Raw genomic sequence first — 18,677 nt, 5'->3', positions numbered from 1 at the left:
TGAGTTATAGATCTTTATGCATTCTGAAAATTATCAGACATGATGATTTGCAAATCTTTCTCCCATTCTATAGATTGACTTTTACTGTTGATAGATTCTGTCTTTTAACCAGAAATTTAATATTTTGATGTAGTTCTATTTGTTTATTTTTGCTTGTCTTCCTTGTTGGTGTCAAATCTAAGGATTCTTGACAAATCCCAGCAACCTGAAGCTTCTACTCTGTGGTTTCTTCTAGGTCATTTTATAGTTTTAGATTTTTTTATTTAGTCCTTTCTCCCATTTTGAATGAACGTTTGTATATGATACAAGGGTCTAACTTAATTCTTTCACAAATGAAATTCCATTTTCTTCACACTATTTGTTGCAGTAACTGTCTGTTCTCTGTTGTGTGGTCTTTGTAATCTTGTTGAAAATCACTTGGCCATACATACAAGAGTTTCCTTCTGCACTTCCTACTTATTCCCTATGGTTTATATTTCTGCCTTCATGCCAGTGTCACATCATACTAATGATTGTTGTTTTGCAGTATCTTCTGTAATCAGGAAGTTTTAAAGCTCCAACTTGTTCTTTTGTAGATTGTGTTGGCTATTTGGAGTCCCTTGAAATTCCCTCGTTGTTTCAGGATGGCACTGTAGTTTGGATCAGGACTGCCTCCAAAGGCTCATGTGTTAAATGCTTGATGTTGGATGGTAGTATTGGAAGGTGGTGCAACCTTTAACAGATGGGGCTCACATATCAGGGGGTGTCTTTGTATTCTGGGGGATGCTTTGAAGAGGGTAGTGGAGCCCTGGTACCTCCCTCTTTTTTTCTTTTGCCCCTGCTTAATAAGATGAACAGTTTGTTATGTTCTTACCATGATGTAATACCACAGGCCCAGAGCAAGGGACTAACTAATTGTGGACTGAAGACTAAAGCTGTGGTCTCAAATAATCCTTTTCTCTTTATAAGCTGATTATCTCAGGTGTTTGTGATAGTTGCGGACATGTCTAACACCCTATTTGGGTTTTGAGAGAAATACTGTGATTCTGTGGATTTCTTTGAGTAGTATGGACTTTGTAATAGTATTAAATCTTCTAAGCCACACAGAATGGCTTTCTGCTTATCCGATATTATTTGATTCCTGTTAGCAGTTTTTGTGCTTTTGGTTAAATGCTCGTAATTCTGACAGACTGATGTTCTTTTGTATGTGCATATTATAATTTGAATATTTTCTATTTGGGAGACATTGAGGAAATTTCTATTTTTTTTCTTGTTAGAATATAGCAGAAATATTTTGTGCCTTAATCTTTGTTCACATCAAACACTACTTCTTTGGAGCAGCCCTAATGCAAGTACCGATAACAATTAATTTATAGATACAATTCGTTTTTTGTTTGTTTGTTTTTGCCAGTTTTTTGTTTGTTTGTTTTTGTTTTGAACTCTGATCCTGGCACTGTCCCTGAGCCACAGCGCCACTTCCAGCTTTTTGTTTATGTGGTACTGAGGAATCAAATGCAGGGCTTCATGCATGCTAGGCAAGCACTCTACACTTAAGCCCTAGATACAGTTTAATATAAAATCCCATGTTTAACTTGGCAAACACATTATCTCAATGAAAAGGAAAAACTAAAAGAAGGACTAAAGGAAATGTCAATAGAGTGTTTCAGTAGACTATACTTTAAGGAACTCTAATGTGAGGAATAGATAGTATAGAACAAACTTCTAAACGTGATCATAACACTTAATATTTACCTGAGCCTCGATTTCTCCTTTCCATAAACAGCATATTGTGAACAGACTCGATTTGACATACTGGTAAGAAGTGATAATTGTTTAATCTGGAGTCTCTAGAAAATAAGTAATAGAATGTCATTGGATAGATGATCAAGAGCCACTGGAAAAAGCACGCTTGAACTGTGGCTCAAGCAATAGAAAGCCCACCTTGAGCAAAGGAAACTAAGGAAGGGCTGGGAATATGGCTTAGTAGTAGAGGGCTTGCCTAGCATGCATAAGGCCCTAGGTTTGATTTCTTAGTAGCACATAAGCAAAAAATCAGTTAAGGGACAGTGCCTAGACTGGTGCACGCACACACACACACATACACACACACACACATACACAGTGCACAAGCTTACAGAATAAAATGCAAGGAGGCATTTTAGAAACTTTTGCAAAACCTCAACTACTACCATCATTTAAAAAGGAATGTCATTACAAGAAGAGAAAAGTAGCATGTAACTGTGTAACAAGCACAATAGAACCTACCTCTCTCAGAAAGCATACAGTTGGGTTTGCAGAGGTACAGCAGGATCCTACCATAGAGAGATAACTCTTGGTATAACTGACTAAAAGTGGCAGAGGAGCCTGTCCATAACTACTGGAATATTCATACAAAAATCTGTGGGGGGAAAAACGGAATTGGTCAAAACATTATAGGAAAGCAAAGCCAATTTTTGTAAGTATTTTGATGGATTTTGAAGGATACGTGTTATATTAATTTATAGTTTTAATGTCTAAGAATTACTAAGGATTTAGAGAAGAATAATACTAAAACTTTAAAGAAATATGTCCATATTAAATATAGATTCTTTAATCCTATGGGATCTTCTTGAAGAGAAAGACTATTTGCCCTTTTATTCACTCAGTGTCTAGCCAAGTGTATCACCTATAGTAGCTGTTAAATTCCAGTGAAGGTAATTAGGGGTTTACTCTTCATTATCTACCTCTGCTTACTATTCTAGATGATGACTGTACAAGTTCTAAGAGAATCATTTTAATTGTTAGAATTAAACTGTCCCTATGGGGCTTACTGAGACTCGATATGGTAACAAAAATCTCTGAAAATTTATAGGAATAGTCAAGCCAACCAATTTTTTAATGAATTTATGATCATTTTGAAGGGTATTGTTTTTCTGAAGTTTCGTGTCAGATGTTTTTAATAGCCACAGGTTCTGCTGATAATGAAAAGAGCTTACTGGTCAGCAAATCCCTTTGGATCCTTCCTGAACGCCTCACAGATTTCCTCATTGGTTGGCTCCACATAGGTGGGGAATTCTTGTGGCTGGTGATGGAGGGCGGCCATGCAGAGCTTCCGCTCCAGGCCCTCTTTGGAGCAGCACTCCGAAGTTCCGGGGTGCACTGGAAAAGGAGAGTCAGTTTCACAGGACTTCACAGACAGCTCTGAGGTCTGGAGTAAGAGAAGGAGAATAAAGCGGGGAGGGGAGATGGCATAAATTTCCAGGCGTTAATTTCTCCATTCAGTATACTATCTTAGCGCATAATGCAAAATCTCAACCAGTACTCGTGTCCATGTGAAGGCTCTGTGGTGTGATTTTTGAACAAGAAAAGTTATATGGTTATAGGCAAGTATAGGTGATGATTTACATCAATAAACAACTCTTCTAAAAGAAGATCAAAACACAGAATTTCTACATAGCCCCTGTTTCTGATTGAAATCATCAAATTGTTAAACCTTAGCTGGTGTATCTCCATGGGGATTTTAGCATCTCCAAAGATGAGTCACTGGACAAAGTGCTGCAGGCGCTTGCAATACAATCTTCCCTTGCTTTCTGCTACAGTTAGTCATGAGGTGTGAGGAGCTTCCTGTCCTTCCTGTCTTCCCTTCCATAGATGAGCAGCTTCTTGACACGCTTTAACCTTCTACCTCGGTTTGCATCTAACTGAACAATTCCAGAATATGCTTTTGCACAAGAATTATTTATAGGGTATGAGAAAAACAGAGAATGCATGTATTATACAACTAAGCAATTCTGAAAAATCTTTTTTTTTTCTTCCAAAGATTTATCCTCAGGTACTGCATAAATTGAAAACCAATGTGGATTACAGCTTCAACACTGATACTCCAATACATGTGAGTGCAAGAAGCACCGGCATAGGAATTAAATTTCAGCAACAAGATATTATTTTCAGAATACATTGATCCTTGAGATACAACTGTAGAAAAGAAATAGATATCCTATAAAAAGAAGATGAGAAATAGTCATCATGGAAAAACTACTTAGTATGTGTGAAAAAATAAGTGATATCCTTATAGTTGTTTTAAATGCTAGTCATCTTTTTTGGGGTAATGCATATAAAAACCTTTCCTATCGCTGAAGAGAATCAGTGTGAAGAATGAAGAATGTCAACCAACTTTTTGAATGAAGAATGTCAACCAACTTTTCATTTCCTTTCACACCCACCTTACATTAGGCTTTCAGAACTTAAAATTTTAACCTTAATTTTTTTTACGCCTTTTCCATCAATCGCTGTTTGCCTTTTCATTTATTTCCCTGGCAGTTTTTCAGTTTTTCTTTTTTAAAAAAATAATGAAATAAAAGTAAAGGGTTAAAAGTTTTGATAAATTTTTTAAAAAATCAAAAATTGGTAATAAACATGAGAAAGGAAGGTGTCATGCAAAAAATGCCAATTCTCTTTCTTTAGCTCCAGAATTTTAGACATAGATTGCATATCTGATCGAGATAGACATCAGGAAATAGAAATGGAAAATAGACATTAAATACCAATGTGTTTTGACCACATGAAATGACAGGTGTTTATAAACTTGGTGGTGGAATAAAATGATTATAAATATCTTGGAAAGTTAATAAGGGTTAAATAAAGAAATTAATGGGTAAGCATATTCATTGTCTATAAGCTGTGCACATTAGACTTTTGGAGCACTGGATCTGTGAGCTAAGAGGCTTGAGAAGGCAGACTGATTTGCCTTTAGTAAAATACACTTATCATTTGTGTAGGTCAGCTGCATTATTGAATTGTTGAATCTATACAGCTTTCACCTCTTCAGTTATTTCCTGTACATAGCACCCTGCCATTTCAGAACCTCAAATTCTCTATATATGTAAACTATAGAAGAGAAAATCCAGAACCTCTTATATGTACCTCAAATTCTCTATATATGAAAACTGTAGAAGAGAAAATCCAGAACCTCATATATGTATATAGGGTAAGTTTTGAACCCTCCAAACAATTTAAGACCAATACTAAACTATCCTGGAGCTGGCAGTACCAGTCCTAACCCAGTGATAAAGGTACAGGCAGGCTTTTAAATGAAGAAGCATGCTTTAAAATTAAGAAATGCATGAGTTGATATATGTGTAAGGTTCCTATTTACGGTGACGATAAAAATTATATGGATTTTAGAGTCAAATCTCAATTTAAATCCTACACCCTCTTCTTACTTTGCCAAGCATTTTTAGTCAGTAAGTGAACTTTCATCCAGTTTTCTTCTTTGAAGCTTGTAAAAATCATGAATTAAATGGGCACACTTCATTGAAATAAACCTGAGATCCAAACATAGGTAGAGTGGGTGCCTAAAGTTTCCTAGAAAGACCTTCTTCTCTGAGCCACCGGAGAGATGGCAGCCACGGGCACTTACCCTGGTATCATAGCAATCAGGGTCAGCTCCTTTTGCACAGCATTCTTCAGTCAAGGAGACAACATCCTTCACAAGCTGGCTGACCTGTTCAAATGTGCCTCTCGAAAATTTTCTGCTGTATAAGACGAGAGCTCTGGGGGGAGGATGCAAGTCAGTGTGTTACTTAGAATCGCATTTGTTTTGACATCTATTAAAATTACACTTTAAAATGGAATGTTTCACAAGGATATGTTGTCATTGATTTTTGTATATGTGTGAATGATCATAAAATCTTAGAATAAGGTACAGAGGGCATTCAAGTTGTCAGATTAGTTTGCAAACAAATAAAAACACATATTAAAAAACAGATGTCCACTTGAGGGGGTGGTAAGGTTGGGAGAACAGAGGAAGGTAGGACTTTGATCAAGATGCATTGTATTCATAAATTGACATATTGAGTTGGAAACCTTCTGTACAACTGCTTAAAGATAATTTTATATTTTGCTAAAAAAATTAAAAATAAATTATGGAATAAATGGTAAAAAATGGAATGTTTCCAATATACCCCTTAAATACATCTTTAAAATATATTCCTTTTGAAAAAACTTTTGACTGACCTGAAAAAAATATCACATTAAAATGAATTTTTTTTGTTGTTAGGGGCAAATTTACTTGTAAACAGTAGAAATTGGTTTGAAGGTAACATTAAACCAGATTGAGTTCTACTTTGAACCTTCCCAGAAGAATCTGTTCCTTTGTTTGCCATTGTACTAGAATATACCATTGTATTTCACACTTATTGCAAGATACTGTACGTATTCACTCTAAACTCATCTATAAAGTTTCTAGTGATGAATTTTATGGTTACTGCATTAACGGGAAACTCTGACTGATATTTGCCTGACACTCTATGCCCCTGATGCTCTATCTTCTTCATTATATTCAGCCTTCCTTGCTGAATGGAAATTAACTTGCCTTGGTTTTGTTCAAGGTCAACAAATCAAGGGCACTGAACAAGTAAATCCTGCACACTTACAAAGATCTGAAGTCCTCTTTTCCAAGCATGGCAAGCTCTTTGCAGACTTTATCCTTTTCATAATCTCGACCTAGAAACCAAAAATAGGAAAGTGTATTTTTTCCCTTTTAATGTATCTGTATAATGTAATCATTCATCTGATCTGCAGTAGAAAAGGCATTTTCTCAATATCTATATGTATTATATTTGGGTAATGTCTTTCTCTCTGTAGGCTATACTTTTAAATATATAATTTTATTGTTATTATTAAAGTGTTATATGAGGGGTTACCATTCTATAAGTCAGGCAATGAGTATAACTCTTCTTTTTTTATAATGTCACCCCATCCTTCGCTTTCCCCCAGTTTCCCCCTCCCGTCCCTGCCTGCAAGTTGAATAGTTCATTTTTTACATAGTGTATATTGAATATCTTGATTGTTTTGGCTCACCCTTCTTCCCTCCATTTTGGTGCCCCTCTTTTGCCCCTGCCCTAAAAGACAGAAGAATCTGAAAAGCAAAAGCAATTAACAACACCAACAATAACTAAAAAATTATATCCATAGGTCATGATTTTTATAGTTAATTTAATTAGACAATAGGAAAAACAAGAGAAAGTGAACTGATACTGAAAGTAGGTCAACGAATATGTGTCAGCTAGTGAATGAGAATGTGTTTATATGAACATCATCCTTTTAGGTTCTTCATGCTTCTCCTTCTCCACCTCTCTTCTCCTACTTCCTCTTTCCTCTCTTTTTTCTCTTCCCCCTTCCCTCTTTCCCTCTGTTCTTCTTTCTCTCTTTTCTTTCTTACTCTTCCTTTTCTCTTTTCCTTTCCTTCCTCCTCTCCCTTCTTTCTCCCTTTCTGTTGATCTATCTTTTGTTTCTCTCATTTCTCTCTTATTCTCTTTTTTTGTCTCCCTTTCTTCATCTTTCCCCTTCTCTCCTTCTTTTCCTTTCCTCTTCCTCTCTCTTCTTTCTCTTCCTCCTTTTCATCGTCTCAGTTTAACCTAAGCTTCAACAGGCAAAATAACAACGACAAAAAGTGAAAAGGTTTTCCATTACAAAATAAGGTCAGCTTCACTAACGCAATTCTTGAGAGGTGTATGAGTGAGGGGTGCCACCCTAGGCCCCATAAGGGAAGGCCAGCTATTCAGTTGAAGAAAAGATGGAAATTAGACAAGTAAGCTTTTTCTCATTTTCTTTTTTTTATACTTTTTTATTGTAAAAATAGTATACAGAGGGGTTACAGTTGCATGAGTAAGGTAATGAGTACATTTCTTATAGAGCATTTTATTTCTCCTACCATCCCTTCCCTCTCCACCTCCCCAACTACTCCCATCCACAAGTTGTAAAGTTCATTTTCAACATAGTGTCTTGTACATCTCATTGCTAAAATGGGTCAACCTGCATCCCTATTTAAGCACTTTGTTTTTTCCCTTCTCCTCCCCAAATTAGAACAATGTATATACAAGATGCAGGGCACTGGAATCAAATGTAGTGAAAACAGGGGTTATACCATGAGGGAGGAACATACAAAGAAACAACAACAAAAAATCACATAGTACATTATGGGCACATTAAAAACAATAGCAAGAACTTGTGTCCCTGTCTTGGGGTTCATTTCACTTAACATCATCTTTTTGATCTTTTCTGCTTGTCCTAGATATATATTAGTTATTGCAAATAAAGGAAACCATGGGACCTATGCTTCTTTGGGCCTGCCTTACTTCACTTAATACAATTTTTTTCCAAGTCTTTCCATTTCCTAACAAATGGGGCAATGTCATTCTTTCAGACAAGGGTTTTTTTTTTTTAAAAGAGAGTTGTTAGTATGGCAAATTGCTAGTATAGTAAACATATTAAGTTGGAAAGCACTTCCCCTCACAGCTAGTAAGGACTTAAGCCTTTCTTTTAAAAAGAAACCACATAATGACCTAGATAGGTAGTATCTGGATCTTGGGGTACAATATTAACAGGTGTCTGATTCAGATTGGAGATATTGAAAGAGGTAAGCAGCCTGGAGAACAAAGAAGAAGTCCAAGATGGAAATCAGAGTCCTCAAGGGAGTGCTAAAATGCCAGATGAGTATGTGAAATTTCTGGGAATGATAGTAAAGAATCAGCTAAGAGAACATACCAGCTTTGCACATCTTCATAATTAAAAGAATGATAATTGCTTGCTGTACTGCTCATGGTATTCCTTTTCACCAACTGATACCTCTCCTGCTAGCTTCTCCCTCCTTGTTAGCCTTTGACATTCTAGAAACATCTCAGAGAATGAGAAGGTGAAAAATAAGGAGTAGGTAGAGAAAAATAGAGAAATGTCCAATTCCATCTTTCCTACCACATGTTTCAAGTACTCCTGTATGGAAAGAATAGCTTTACCTTTCAATGAACGGATGTATTGTTGAGTATTAAATACAACCAGACATATCTGCATGACTTAAAGCTGTCGTTTCAGGGTTAAAAAGAACTTAGGACTTTTTTTAAGGTATTCAAGGATGAACAGAAAAATTGTATGAGCTAGTCTTTTTTTTTAAATTGTATTTTATTTTATTTGAGAACATACTGAGCTAGTCTTTAGTCCATTCAAGCAGCAGGGAATAGCTATTCTCCCAGAATAGCTGACACCCATTCGTTCAACATGTCTACTACATGTGTCACTGGCTGGGCACATGGAAGTCAATCAGTGTACTTCTCTCATTCACCATGTATTTAAGTCCAGGAATGACCTGCCAACTCCTTTTGATAAATGGTTAAAAATTTGAAGAGTGACCCAGTTTCTTTTCTAAGTGGCTTCATCTTTTGGTGATTTACCTTCATGTCTTCCAATATTGGGAAAGTAATCTCAAAGGTTATGACAATAACTACTGTCACGTGGTTTTATTCCCAAGATATTGTCTCCTCTTTAACATATACAGTTCTGGAAAGATTGAATATGCCAGGATGGGAAAAAAAAAACTCACACATTCAGTATTCAGCACCATTACCCTGAAAACTAGTTCAGGGAAAGAAGATAGATAACTTTCAGGTCCAGTTCACTTTCCTAGCTGGATATTGTAACAAGTTTAAAAGGTCAGTAAGACAGAAAGTTTTCATTAATCATTGATGGTATTAGATGGTACTGAAGATTAGAATGCTCCTCATTTACTAAAGAGCTGGACTTTAGAATAGGAAAGGTCAAAATTAAAATATTTGGTCATAATAAAATTCTTACCAAAAGACAATCTCTAATCAATATCTAATCATTTTTCTCATCTTACTAAAAATAGCAAATAAATAATGAATTTAATTTGTATTTTGATTATTGCAAATTCCAATGAGTCTTATTTAATAAACATTTTGTACCAGATGAGTTTACTGTGATTCATACAGTTACATTTATGTCCCAAATGAATTGGAAATGACATGCTCTATTTTGCAATGTACCATCGACTTACAAAGAGCTTGACTTGACTTCAGTCAGAGCCAGTAAATATTGGCATAATTTTAGTGAGTCTTACGAAATCATTGTCACATTAAATGACATCTTGTTACTAAATGTTTAAGACTTTCTTTAAAATTTTGTTTTTTTTTGCAATATCAAGTTTTTAGTCTATGTTGTAAAACACATTCTGGCAAATCATGTTCAATTCTGGACTTCTAGAAACAAAGTTGAGTTAAATTTTAGGGAATCTTTATTGCTTCATGCAACATACATTTCCTGGCAGAGCTGCCAACATTTATTCATAAGTGCAACAAACATTTTTTAAGGACTTACACTGTACCAGGCCTTGGGTTCACTATTGAATTTGCAGACACAATGGAGTCCAATGTAGACATAAACCTACCCTCATACAACTTTCCTTCTGAGGGAAAGAATGAAAGAGATAAGTGTAGTTTTAAAAGTATTTTGGATTCTGTCACTGTTGTTATAACCTAATTGGCCCCTGGGTCCCCTGTTTATATACTAGGAATAATGACCAGATCCTAAGTATCACTGACTTGAACTTATGCTTCTATAGGATACTAGAGGCTGTCTCAAGTTGCTATTTTCCTACAGTGTTCTGGAAAATCACAAGATTTTGAAACTCTTGGATATTTTATATTTGGGGGATTTCCCTTGCTTTGGCATCATTTGTATTTCCATTTTCAGTGACAGTCTCATCTGTTTCAGAAAAAGTTATATATATATATATATATATATATATATATATATATATATATATATATATTGCCTTTTAAGGATGTGGTATGTAATACTTTTTCAAAACAGCCCAGATATTGGTAAATGCAGAATAGTAATTTGACTTGGGAAATTAATTAGGAAGCTGTTTTGCTTATGGGAGATGATAGTTAGCTTTTTAAACACTCCAAAAATAGTTATGAAAGTTCTATATAACCTAAAGATAAATCACAAAATTGAATGGGAAGGATATATTATGTGTATGTTATTATTTCTATTTCTATCATCATATGTGATTTTTGTCAAGCAGAGCCTCTGAACCATTTAAATGCATTTTATATTTTATTTTGTTTTGTTTTGAAACGAGGTCTCTAGATGTAGCCCATGCAATCCTCAAACTTCCTGTTCTAACTCAATTGTCCAAATGCTGGGATTACAGGGTATGTACTACCATGCTTTGAGCTATTTAAATTCTTTGTTATGCTAGTGGATTGCTATAAATCACATTAGTGTATATAGACCATATTCTAGGCTGACTTCAAACTATGATTCACTAATATTTCCCAAGTAGCTGGGATTACAGGCATGAGATACTATGCGGAGCTTCGCTCTTATTTATTTATTTATTTATTGTGAAAATAACGGACAGAGGGGTTACAATTACATGGGCAAGGTAATGAGTACATTTCTTATCAAGCATTGTTGCCTCCTCCTTTGTTTCCCCTTCCCATCTCCGTCCCCCGTCCCCCTCCCATCCCTCACTTTCCCCTCCCTCCCCCGCCCTCGTGCCAAAGATTTAAAGTTCATTTTTCGACATGACATTTTGTACATCTCATTGTTGCAATGAGTCCACCTGTATCCCTATTTAAACAATTTGTTTTTTCCCTTCCCATGCACAAATTATACCAACATCAAATACAGTGAAAACAGGGGTTACACCGTGGGGGAGGGACATACAAAGCAACAAACAATCACCTTATAACTATGTCAGAAACAATAGCAAGAAAGAAAAACCATTTGGGTTCTTATCTTGGGGTTCATTTCGTCTAGTCAACTTATATGACCTTTTCTGCTTGTCTCAGACATATACTAGTAATTGCAAATAAGGTAAACCATAGGACCTATGTTTCTTTGGGCCTGGCTTACTTCACTTAATATAACATTGAGATATACCACCTCACCCCATTTAGAATGGCTATAATCAAGCACTCTAATAACAACAGATGCTGGAGGGGATGCGGACAGAAGGGAACCTTACTGCATTGTTGGTGGGAGTGTAAACTTGTTCAACCACTTTGGAAAGTAGTATGGAGGTTCCTCAAAAGACTCCACATAGAGCTCCCCTATGACCCAGCAATCCCACTTTTGGGCATTTACCCAAATGATCACAAACAAGACCATACTAAAGCTACCAGCACAACTATGTTTATTGCAGCATTATTTACCATAGCTAAGATATGGTAAATAACCAACCCAGATGCCCTAGATCAAGAAAATGTGGTATATATACACAAAGGAATTCTATGCCTCCATCAGAAAGGAGGACATTGCCCCATTTGTTAGGAAATGGAAAGACTTGGAGCTTCTCTTTTTAAGTAAAGGGTACCAATTCCATTACAGTGGCCCTATTCTCATGGCTTTATCCAAACCTAATCCCCTTTCAAAGGCCTCACTTCCAACAAATACCACCACATACTTGTGCAGATACAGCTTCAGCATGTTGGCACTGGAGAGGACAGAAATATTGTCCACAACACATGGTCAATATGCAATGGGACCAGGCAATTATTTTTACAGCAAGAGTCACTGATAAAACTTTGACTAGTCAGATGCCAGTGTCTCATGTCTATAATCTTAGCCAATCAGAAGGCTAATATCTGGAAGTCTGCAGTTTGAAGCCAGCCTAGGTAGAAAAATTTCTGAGACTCCGTCTCCACAAAAACCTTAGAGCACCAGCTGAGTAAGCTCAAGATTCTGTTCTCAAACCTCAGTACCACCACAGCCACCCTGCTCATGTCTCCCTGGATCAGGCCATTGGAATGGTAGACTAATGAAAGGTCATGCCTTGTCTCCTTTCTTTTGGGATGTCTCAGCCTAAGAACAGAGTTCTTAGGTTTTCACTGCTGCTGTGAGAAATTACCACAAAAGGCAGAGGCTTTGCAATATGTTACCAGAGAGTTCTATTATCTATAGGTTCCCATGGGCTAAATATTCAGGTGTCAGAAGAACTGTGTTCTTTCAGAGGTTCTGGAGAAGGATCTTGTGACAGATCGTGGATCGACATTGCTTTACTCCAGGCCTCCTTTCTCGATCTTCACAGTCAACCATTTTACATCTCTCTTGCTGTTTTTCTCTTAGACATACCTCTGATTTTCTTCTTTTCCATACCACCTTTTAAAGACTCTTGTAATTGCATTTGTCTCATACAGATAATATAGCATGACTTAAAAAAATAAGTCAGCCAATTAGCAACTTTAATTTCATCTGTAACTTTAATTTGTCTTCGTGCTGTGACCTGTTCACAGCTTCAGGAATTAGGATCTAGACAGCTTTGTGCAGGGTGTAGGGGGTAAAAAGAAGGTCCATTTTTTTACCTACCAGTTAATGTGTAAGCCAATGACATAGACATGATCAGGTGACTGCAAACAGAGGCCACCTCTGAGGTTGCTTTGACTCAGACAGCTTGATCCCTTGATCCCTAGATCACCTTTTGTCCTGCTATTTTGTCCATCTCACATGTGGTTAATTAACTAGTTTTGGACTGCACCTCTTATATTGTCTTATTCATATGAATTGACTGGGGAGAGGTACGAGGTAGAGGATTGGTTAGGAAGCCAATGCAATCACCAGGAGAAAGGGGAATAGGTTTAACAAGAACAGAGTGTGAAAGTTAAATAGGATGTATGAGAGGGATCATCCACAACCTTGAGCACTAGATGTGTGCAAAAAGTAGAGGAGCCACTCTGCAAGGTTGATTTATTACAAGCCCAAACTTCATAAAATATAGAACTGGATGTGGAGAATAAAATAATATTCAGGGAAACACTAAAGGAGTGAGTGAATGATTCAGATGTGATAGTGCCACATTAACAAATAAAGAAGGTGGACTTGGAGTGTTTCATGGGATAATGAAGTAGCATCTGGACCAGTTATAGATGAATACTTCTATAAGATAATGAAAATATCTGCTAAAATAGATTCCTATAAATCAAGAGACAATGACCCAGGCGTGAATCTGATCAAGTTGTTACTAAAAACAGAGTATTTATTAAAAATTTTCCCCTTTTAGCAGGGTGCTGGTGGCTCACGCCTGTAATCCTAGCTACTCAGGAGGCTGAGATCTGAGGATCATGGTTTAAAGCCAGCCTGGGCAAGAAAGTCCATGAAACTATCATCTCCAATAAACCACCAGAAAACTGGAAGTGGTGCTGTAGCTCAAGTGGTAGAACGCTAGCCTTGAGCTGAAGAGCTGAGGGACAGCACACAGGCCCAGAGTTCAAGCCCCATGACTGACAAAAAAAATTCCCCTTTTTAATTAAAGCATTTAATTTTCAACATATCTACTGTTATTAACTATAATACTGTGAGAAAAGTAGCTTTTTATAACAGAAGTTTACTTCCTTTCTGTTAATCTTGAGAGAATAGTTTTTCTGAAGGCTTTCTACTTTGGCCAGGTGGCTTGGCCCTTGTTAATTACATTTTAGTTACATACATCCTTTTCTTGCTGCACTTTAATTAAGACATCTTATTAGGTGTTCCTTGAATTTGAATTACATCTTGTGAATTAAGCCACATCCTTTTGCAGATTACGAACCTGCTGGGTTAGGGATAAAAAGGGAGTAGCCTTACTGTTCTGTATGCTTGCTTACAAGATTTTTGGTTGATGGCACACCCTTTTGCCTTATCGAATTCATTTCAAATTGGTGTCCTTATTCCTACATGACACTCCAGCATCCCAAGTTATTTCTAACAATATCAAACTATTTTACATCTAGAGTTTCCAAAGGATAGTTCCATAGGTTCAGGCATTTTAGGAATGAGTCAATGTGTATGGGAAATATTGAATTAAATCAGCTTTCCTGTATGACTTATAAGAACCTTCAAGATAGCAAAAGCATTGATTGTGAACCAAAGAAGGATCACTAAATGACTAATTTCCTGTGTATGTTTGGCAGGGGAAACATTTTTCAAGATGAGTCTGGCAAAATGCACTTGGAACCGTTGTTCTAGGAAAAGAGACTGGTTCATCCACTGTCTAGAAACACAACATATATGCAATGCAAAGCAGGCTCTCACTCTTCACAGCTACTATGAACCCAGGAGACTGCTGAGCTCCTGTACTCTTGCCCTGTAACTTCCTGCAACATACTCAGCTTCTAGGCCATTGAGCCATGCTCAATTCTTGTAGAATGGGGATTGATGCATGAAACTTCGAGTCCCAAATGTTGACTTGTTTATTGCTTGTAAATCTATTTGCCATGGCTCAGGATATCATCAGACCTAAGGAATGTGGGTAGTAAGACTAAAGATTTGAACTTTAAGGTTGCTAAATTGGAGTTTTTGATATGTTTGATCTGGGATTAGAAAAGCTGAAAGAATGAAAATAGAGATTGCCTAATATCTTGTATATTTCCAGAGGACACTTATAACTGCGGTTGACCTAGTGTACACTTAATGAGTCAACTGTCCAAGATGACAACACATACCTTAGGAATCATATCCACACATATTTCCAGGACCTGTTCATTATAAGTTCTTTGCATCTGAATACCCTTATCTGGACCTCAGCTTGAGAACGATGTTTCAAGTTCAAATCTGCCTTGGCAAAATCTTTAGTAGATGTGGCCTATTAACTTATATACTTAAGTATCTGTAGGTTAATTAGGCACAATTGAAATTTGAAGGACAACACTAACATGAAAAGAAAGTGAATGGAAAAGTAAGGTAACATTTAGAGTAAGGTTACTCACATCCTAGTTAATAAGTGATAATTCTTGTGAACACAAATTTTATTTCATTGGCCATTAAAAACTCAGATAATAGGCACTATTCTTTTCATAGGAACAATGTATAGAATAATACTGACACTGGAAAATAAAGTGTTAAAAAATCAGCCAGCAAAGCACATTGAAATTCACACAGAAAATTTCAAGCTTCAGAATTCATAAAATTGTATATGTACATCACATAATCTAAGTTTGCATCATTTAAAAAAGCTATAAAATACTGCCCAAAGATAGAGACACAATTTACAGAGCAATTTCACAAACAAAACATAGCTTAATCATCTTATTTATGATTGTGTTTCTTCAATGTAGAAAATTCCAATTTTATATCAGTAGTGGATGGCATTAAAACATCTAATGCATCTTCAAATATTGCACATTCTAGGAGTCCTTGAGGAAGAGCACAGAGCTCTCTCTGCCAAGTTCATACATTATTGATATGATACATATTACTTTCAATAGGGAGAAACATTTGGAAAAAACGCTTAGCGGTGGATCCCAACCTCCAGTTTCATTTTCTCTCAGCAGTTAAGAAATTTCAAATTCCAAACCATTCTCTTTACATCTTATCAGAAAAAGGAAGGAGGGACGGAGGGACAAATGTTGAATTGTATATTCTACTTTCTTGCATGGAAGGACACTCCAAAACTATATGGAATCAGAAGAACTCTGATGAATTCTTTTTCCTTCCTTCTGTCCCCCAAATATATTCACCAGTTCTTTGTTATCTCTTGTATAATTTTTAAGTGGTGAGAGAAGATGAAACTAGGAAGAGTTCTGATAAATGGCCCAAGTAATATCTTACCTCTCTCTAGAGCATTCCCCAAAGCTACAGCAAGCAGGAGAACCAAGACTGTCTTCATTTTTACTAGGATCCTGCAGTACCTGCTGTCTCCTGCGGCTCACCATGTAAAAGGCAGAAGCTCAAAGTTACCTGTTCTTTTTTTTACTAAGCCTAATAGACTATGAACTAATCAATTATTAATGTCTACATAGAAGCAAGGTGCAGTCAGGAATCCTTGGCTCAACAAAGATAAAATAATATCATTATCAAGACAAATAGATACCTTGGGAATAATAGAGTGAAAAATCATGGAGATTTTTAATCATTAACTTTGTCAAACTGCAAATGAGGCAAAGTAGGGAGACTGTTTTTCTACTGTTCTTTTCAGCTAAACCAATCTGATATTTTAGCAAGGGACACAACCCCATCTCTATAGGGTCTTGTTTCTTTTCTTTTCTTTTTTGAACATTTCTTACCTATCTTAAGTATTATATAAAAGTACTCTCCTTTTCTTCCTTTCCTCCCTCTCTTGTTTCCCCCTTCATTTGTTCCTTCATTCCTTCGTTCCTTCGTTCCTTTCTTCCTTCCTTCCTTCTTCTCTTTTTCTCTTTCTGTTTTTGTCAGCTACAAATAAATATTACCTTAAATGATCACAGACAGGATGTTTTAAGTAGTATAAGGGGAAAAATCTTTAATTCCAATGGTATAAAACAATTTTGAGAGGTGACACAGTACTTTTTACATGCTGTATTCTTCTTTTGAGACACCTGGATACATATTAAGAATAGCCCTTGGAGTTGGGAAAATCATAACTAGTAAGTTAATGACTTGTCTCCATTATAAAAAGTTCATGGAAAATTTTGGGTTCCTTACAGATGTTTTAAGTTTCTTCTACTATTCCACAGCTGATACTATTTTATAGTAATGCTGATACTATTTTATAGTAATAAACTTAAGAGCTCACAGAAGCCATTGAATCTAAAATATCTTCATTTTATAGAAAGGAGAACTGAGTCCTAGGTAAATTCTGTGACTTGTCCAGAGGGGCCCAGATAGAGCTCACTAGGACTGGATCCTGGCTTTTGCACTAGCCCTCTTTCTGAGCACTGATCAGGGAAAGGGTGGTATACACAGGTCCAAGGATCAAATTTTTCCCCAGCTCCAATTGTGGTGCGACCTTGGGAAGTGTATTCATCTCTCTAAGCCTCTTTTCCTCCATGTAATGCATTGACAATGCTTAGTGTCTGTCAAGAGATTGCTGTGGGGCTAAGAGAACCCATTTGTGGAGCACACCATATCTCTAACACATGGTAACCTGCATGAGTGCTGCTGGTTTCCTCTTCTAGCTGGTGCCTCTTCCATCTTTGGTGGAAGATTTTAAGCCCTACCTTGTTCAGTGGTCACCCTGAGAGAGGACTTAGATTTAATGTGTATTAATTGAGTCATTCAAGATGAATGATATGAGCAGAGTCAACCAAGATACAAAGAAACCACACCAACCTCTTTTTAGTGGATCCTCCAACTATATAGAAAATTTGTTAATGATATAGGTTCAGAAAATAGAATGCAGCTAACTGGAAAAGGTAAGAATTCAAGAACTATCAGAAATATGTCTGTAAAATCATTAAAAATCTGTATGACAAGGGAGAAAAAATTAAAAGAGAAAACAAGGAGAGTATCTAGTTATGTAAACAGAATGTAGACATTATTGCTATATTCCATTCAAGGCTCAACTTACTAAGATAAATCTTTAAAAGTTCTCTTTCCCTCTGGGTCAAGATAAAAGACAAATCTTTAAAAGTTCTCTTTCCCTCTGGGTCACGATAACATTACATGTTTATATATGCATACACTTACAGAGAGGCATTTTTAATCTAACAGTATTTTTCAGCTGACTTCTGATGACTAGTTCATTCAGAGGTACATTTAGACTCTATAACTTTTGGTTAAAGAACAGTCCATTCTTCTAAAAAAAATCAACATACAAGTTTATCATTTCTTTTGCAACATCACCATTTGTGTTTAATGATAAGCTACATGTTGCAAGAATTGCAACATCTCATTTGTGTGCCCTCTTGAGAAATCTCTATACAATCTGCCAAATACACTGTCTTGACTGTGTTTATCTTTTTTAACTGGAAGTCGACACCAGTGTGCTCTTTTTAGTCTTATTTCTCCATAATGCTTCAGATGCTGATTGCTTTCTCGTGATTCCAAAACTGGGTGGAAATAATCTTAAGTGGCTTAATTGACAAAACACCACATGTCATGGAGATATTGTAGTAAATCAGATGGGGAAAAGGCAAATAGTGCTGCTGACCAAGTCTGGTATTGTAGCAATTAGAATGGCTCAG

General features: G+C 36.3%; 1 protein-coding gene across 1 annotated transcript in view; it reads right to left on the bottom strand.

The window, feature by feature from the left end:
• Positions 1-16,539, bottom strand: part of Gc (GC vitamin D binding protein) — a 31,057-nt gene extending 14,518 nt beyond the window's left edge. Inside the window, exons 1-6 of the mRNA XM_070013028.1 lie at positions 16,345-16,539; positions 6,393-6,462; positions 5,378-5,510; positions 2,955-3,166; positions 2,245-2,377; positions 1,732-1,826 (exon numbers count right to left, since the gene is read on the bottom strand). Of these exons, the coding sequence (XP_069869129.1) occupies positions 1,732-1,826; positions 2,245-2,377; positions 2,955-3,166; positions 5,378-5,510; positions 6,393-6,462; positions 16,345-16,402 (701 nt within the window). The 5' untranslated portion in view covers positions 16,403-16,539. The remainder of the gene's footprint in view (positions 1-1,731; positions 1,827-2,244; positions 2,378-2,954; positions 3,167-5,377; positions 5,511-6,392; positions 6,463-16,344) is intronic.
• Positions 16,540-18,677: the final 2,138 nt, after the last annotated feature.

Source organism: Dipodomys merriami, unplaced genomic scaffold (assembly GCF_024711535.1).
Source record: "Dipodomys merriami isolate MVZ:Mamm:240054 unplaced genomic scaffold, mDipMer1.0.p SCAF_9, whole genome shotgun sequence".
NCBI classification, from domain to species: Eukaryota; Metazoa; Chordata; class Mammalia; order Rodentia; family Heteromyidae; genus Dipodomys; species Dipodomys merriami.
The sequence above is the reverse complement of the archived record's forward strand: the minus strand, read 5'-3'. Positions and strand labels throughout refer to the sequence as shown.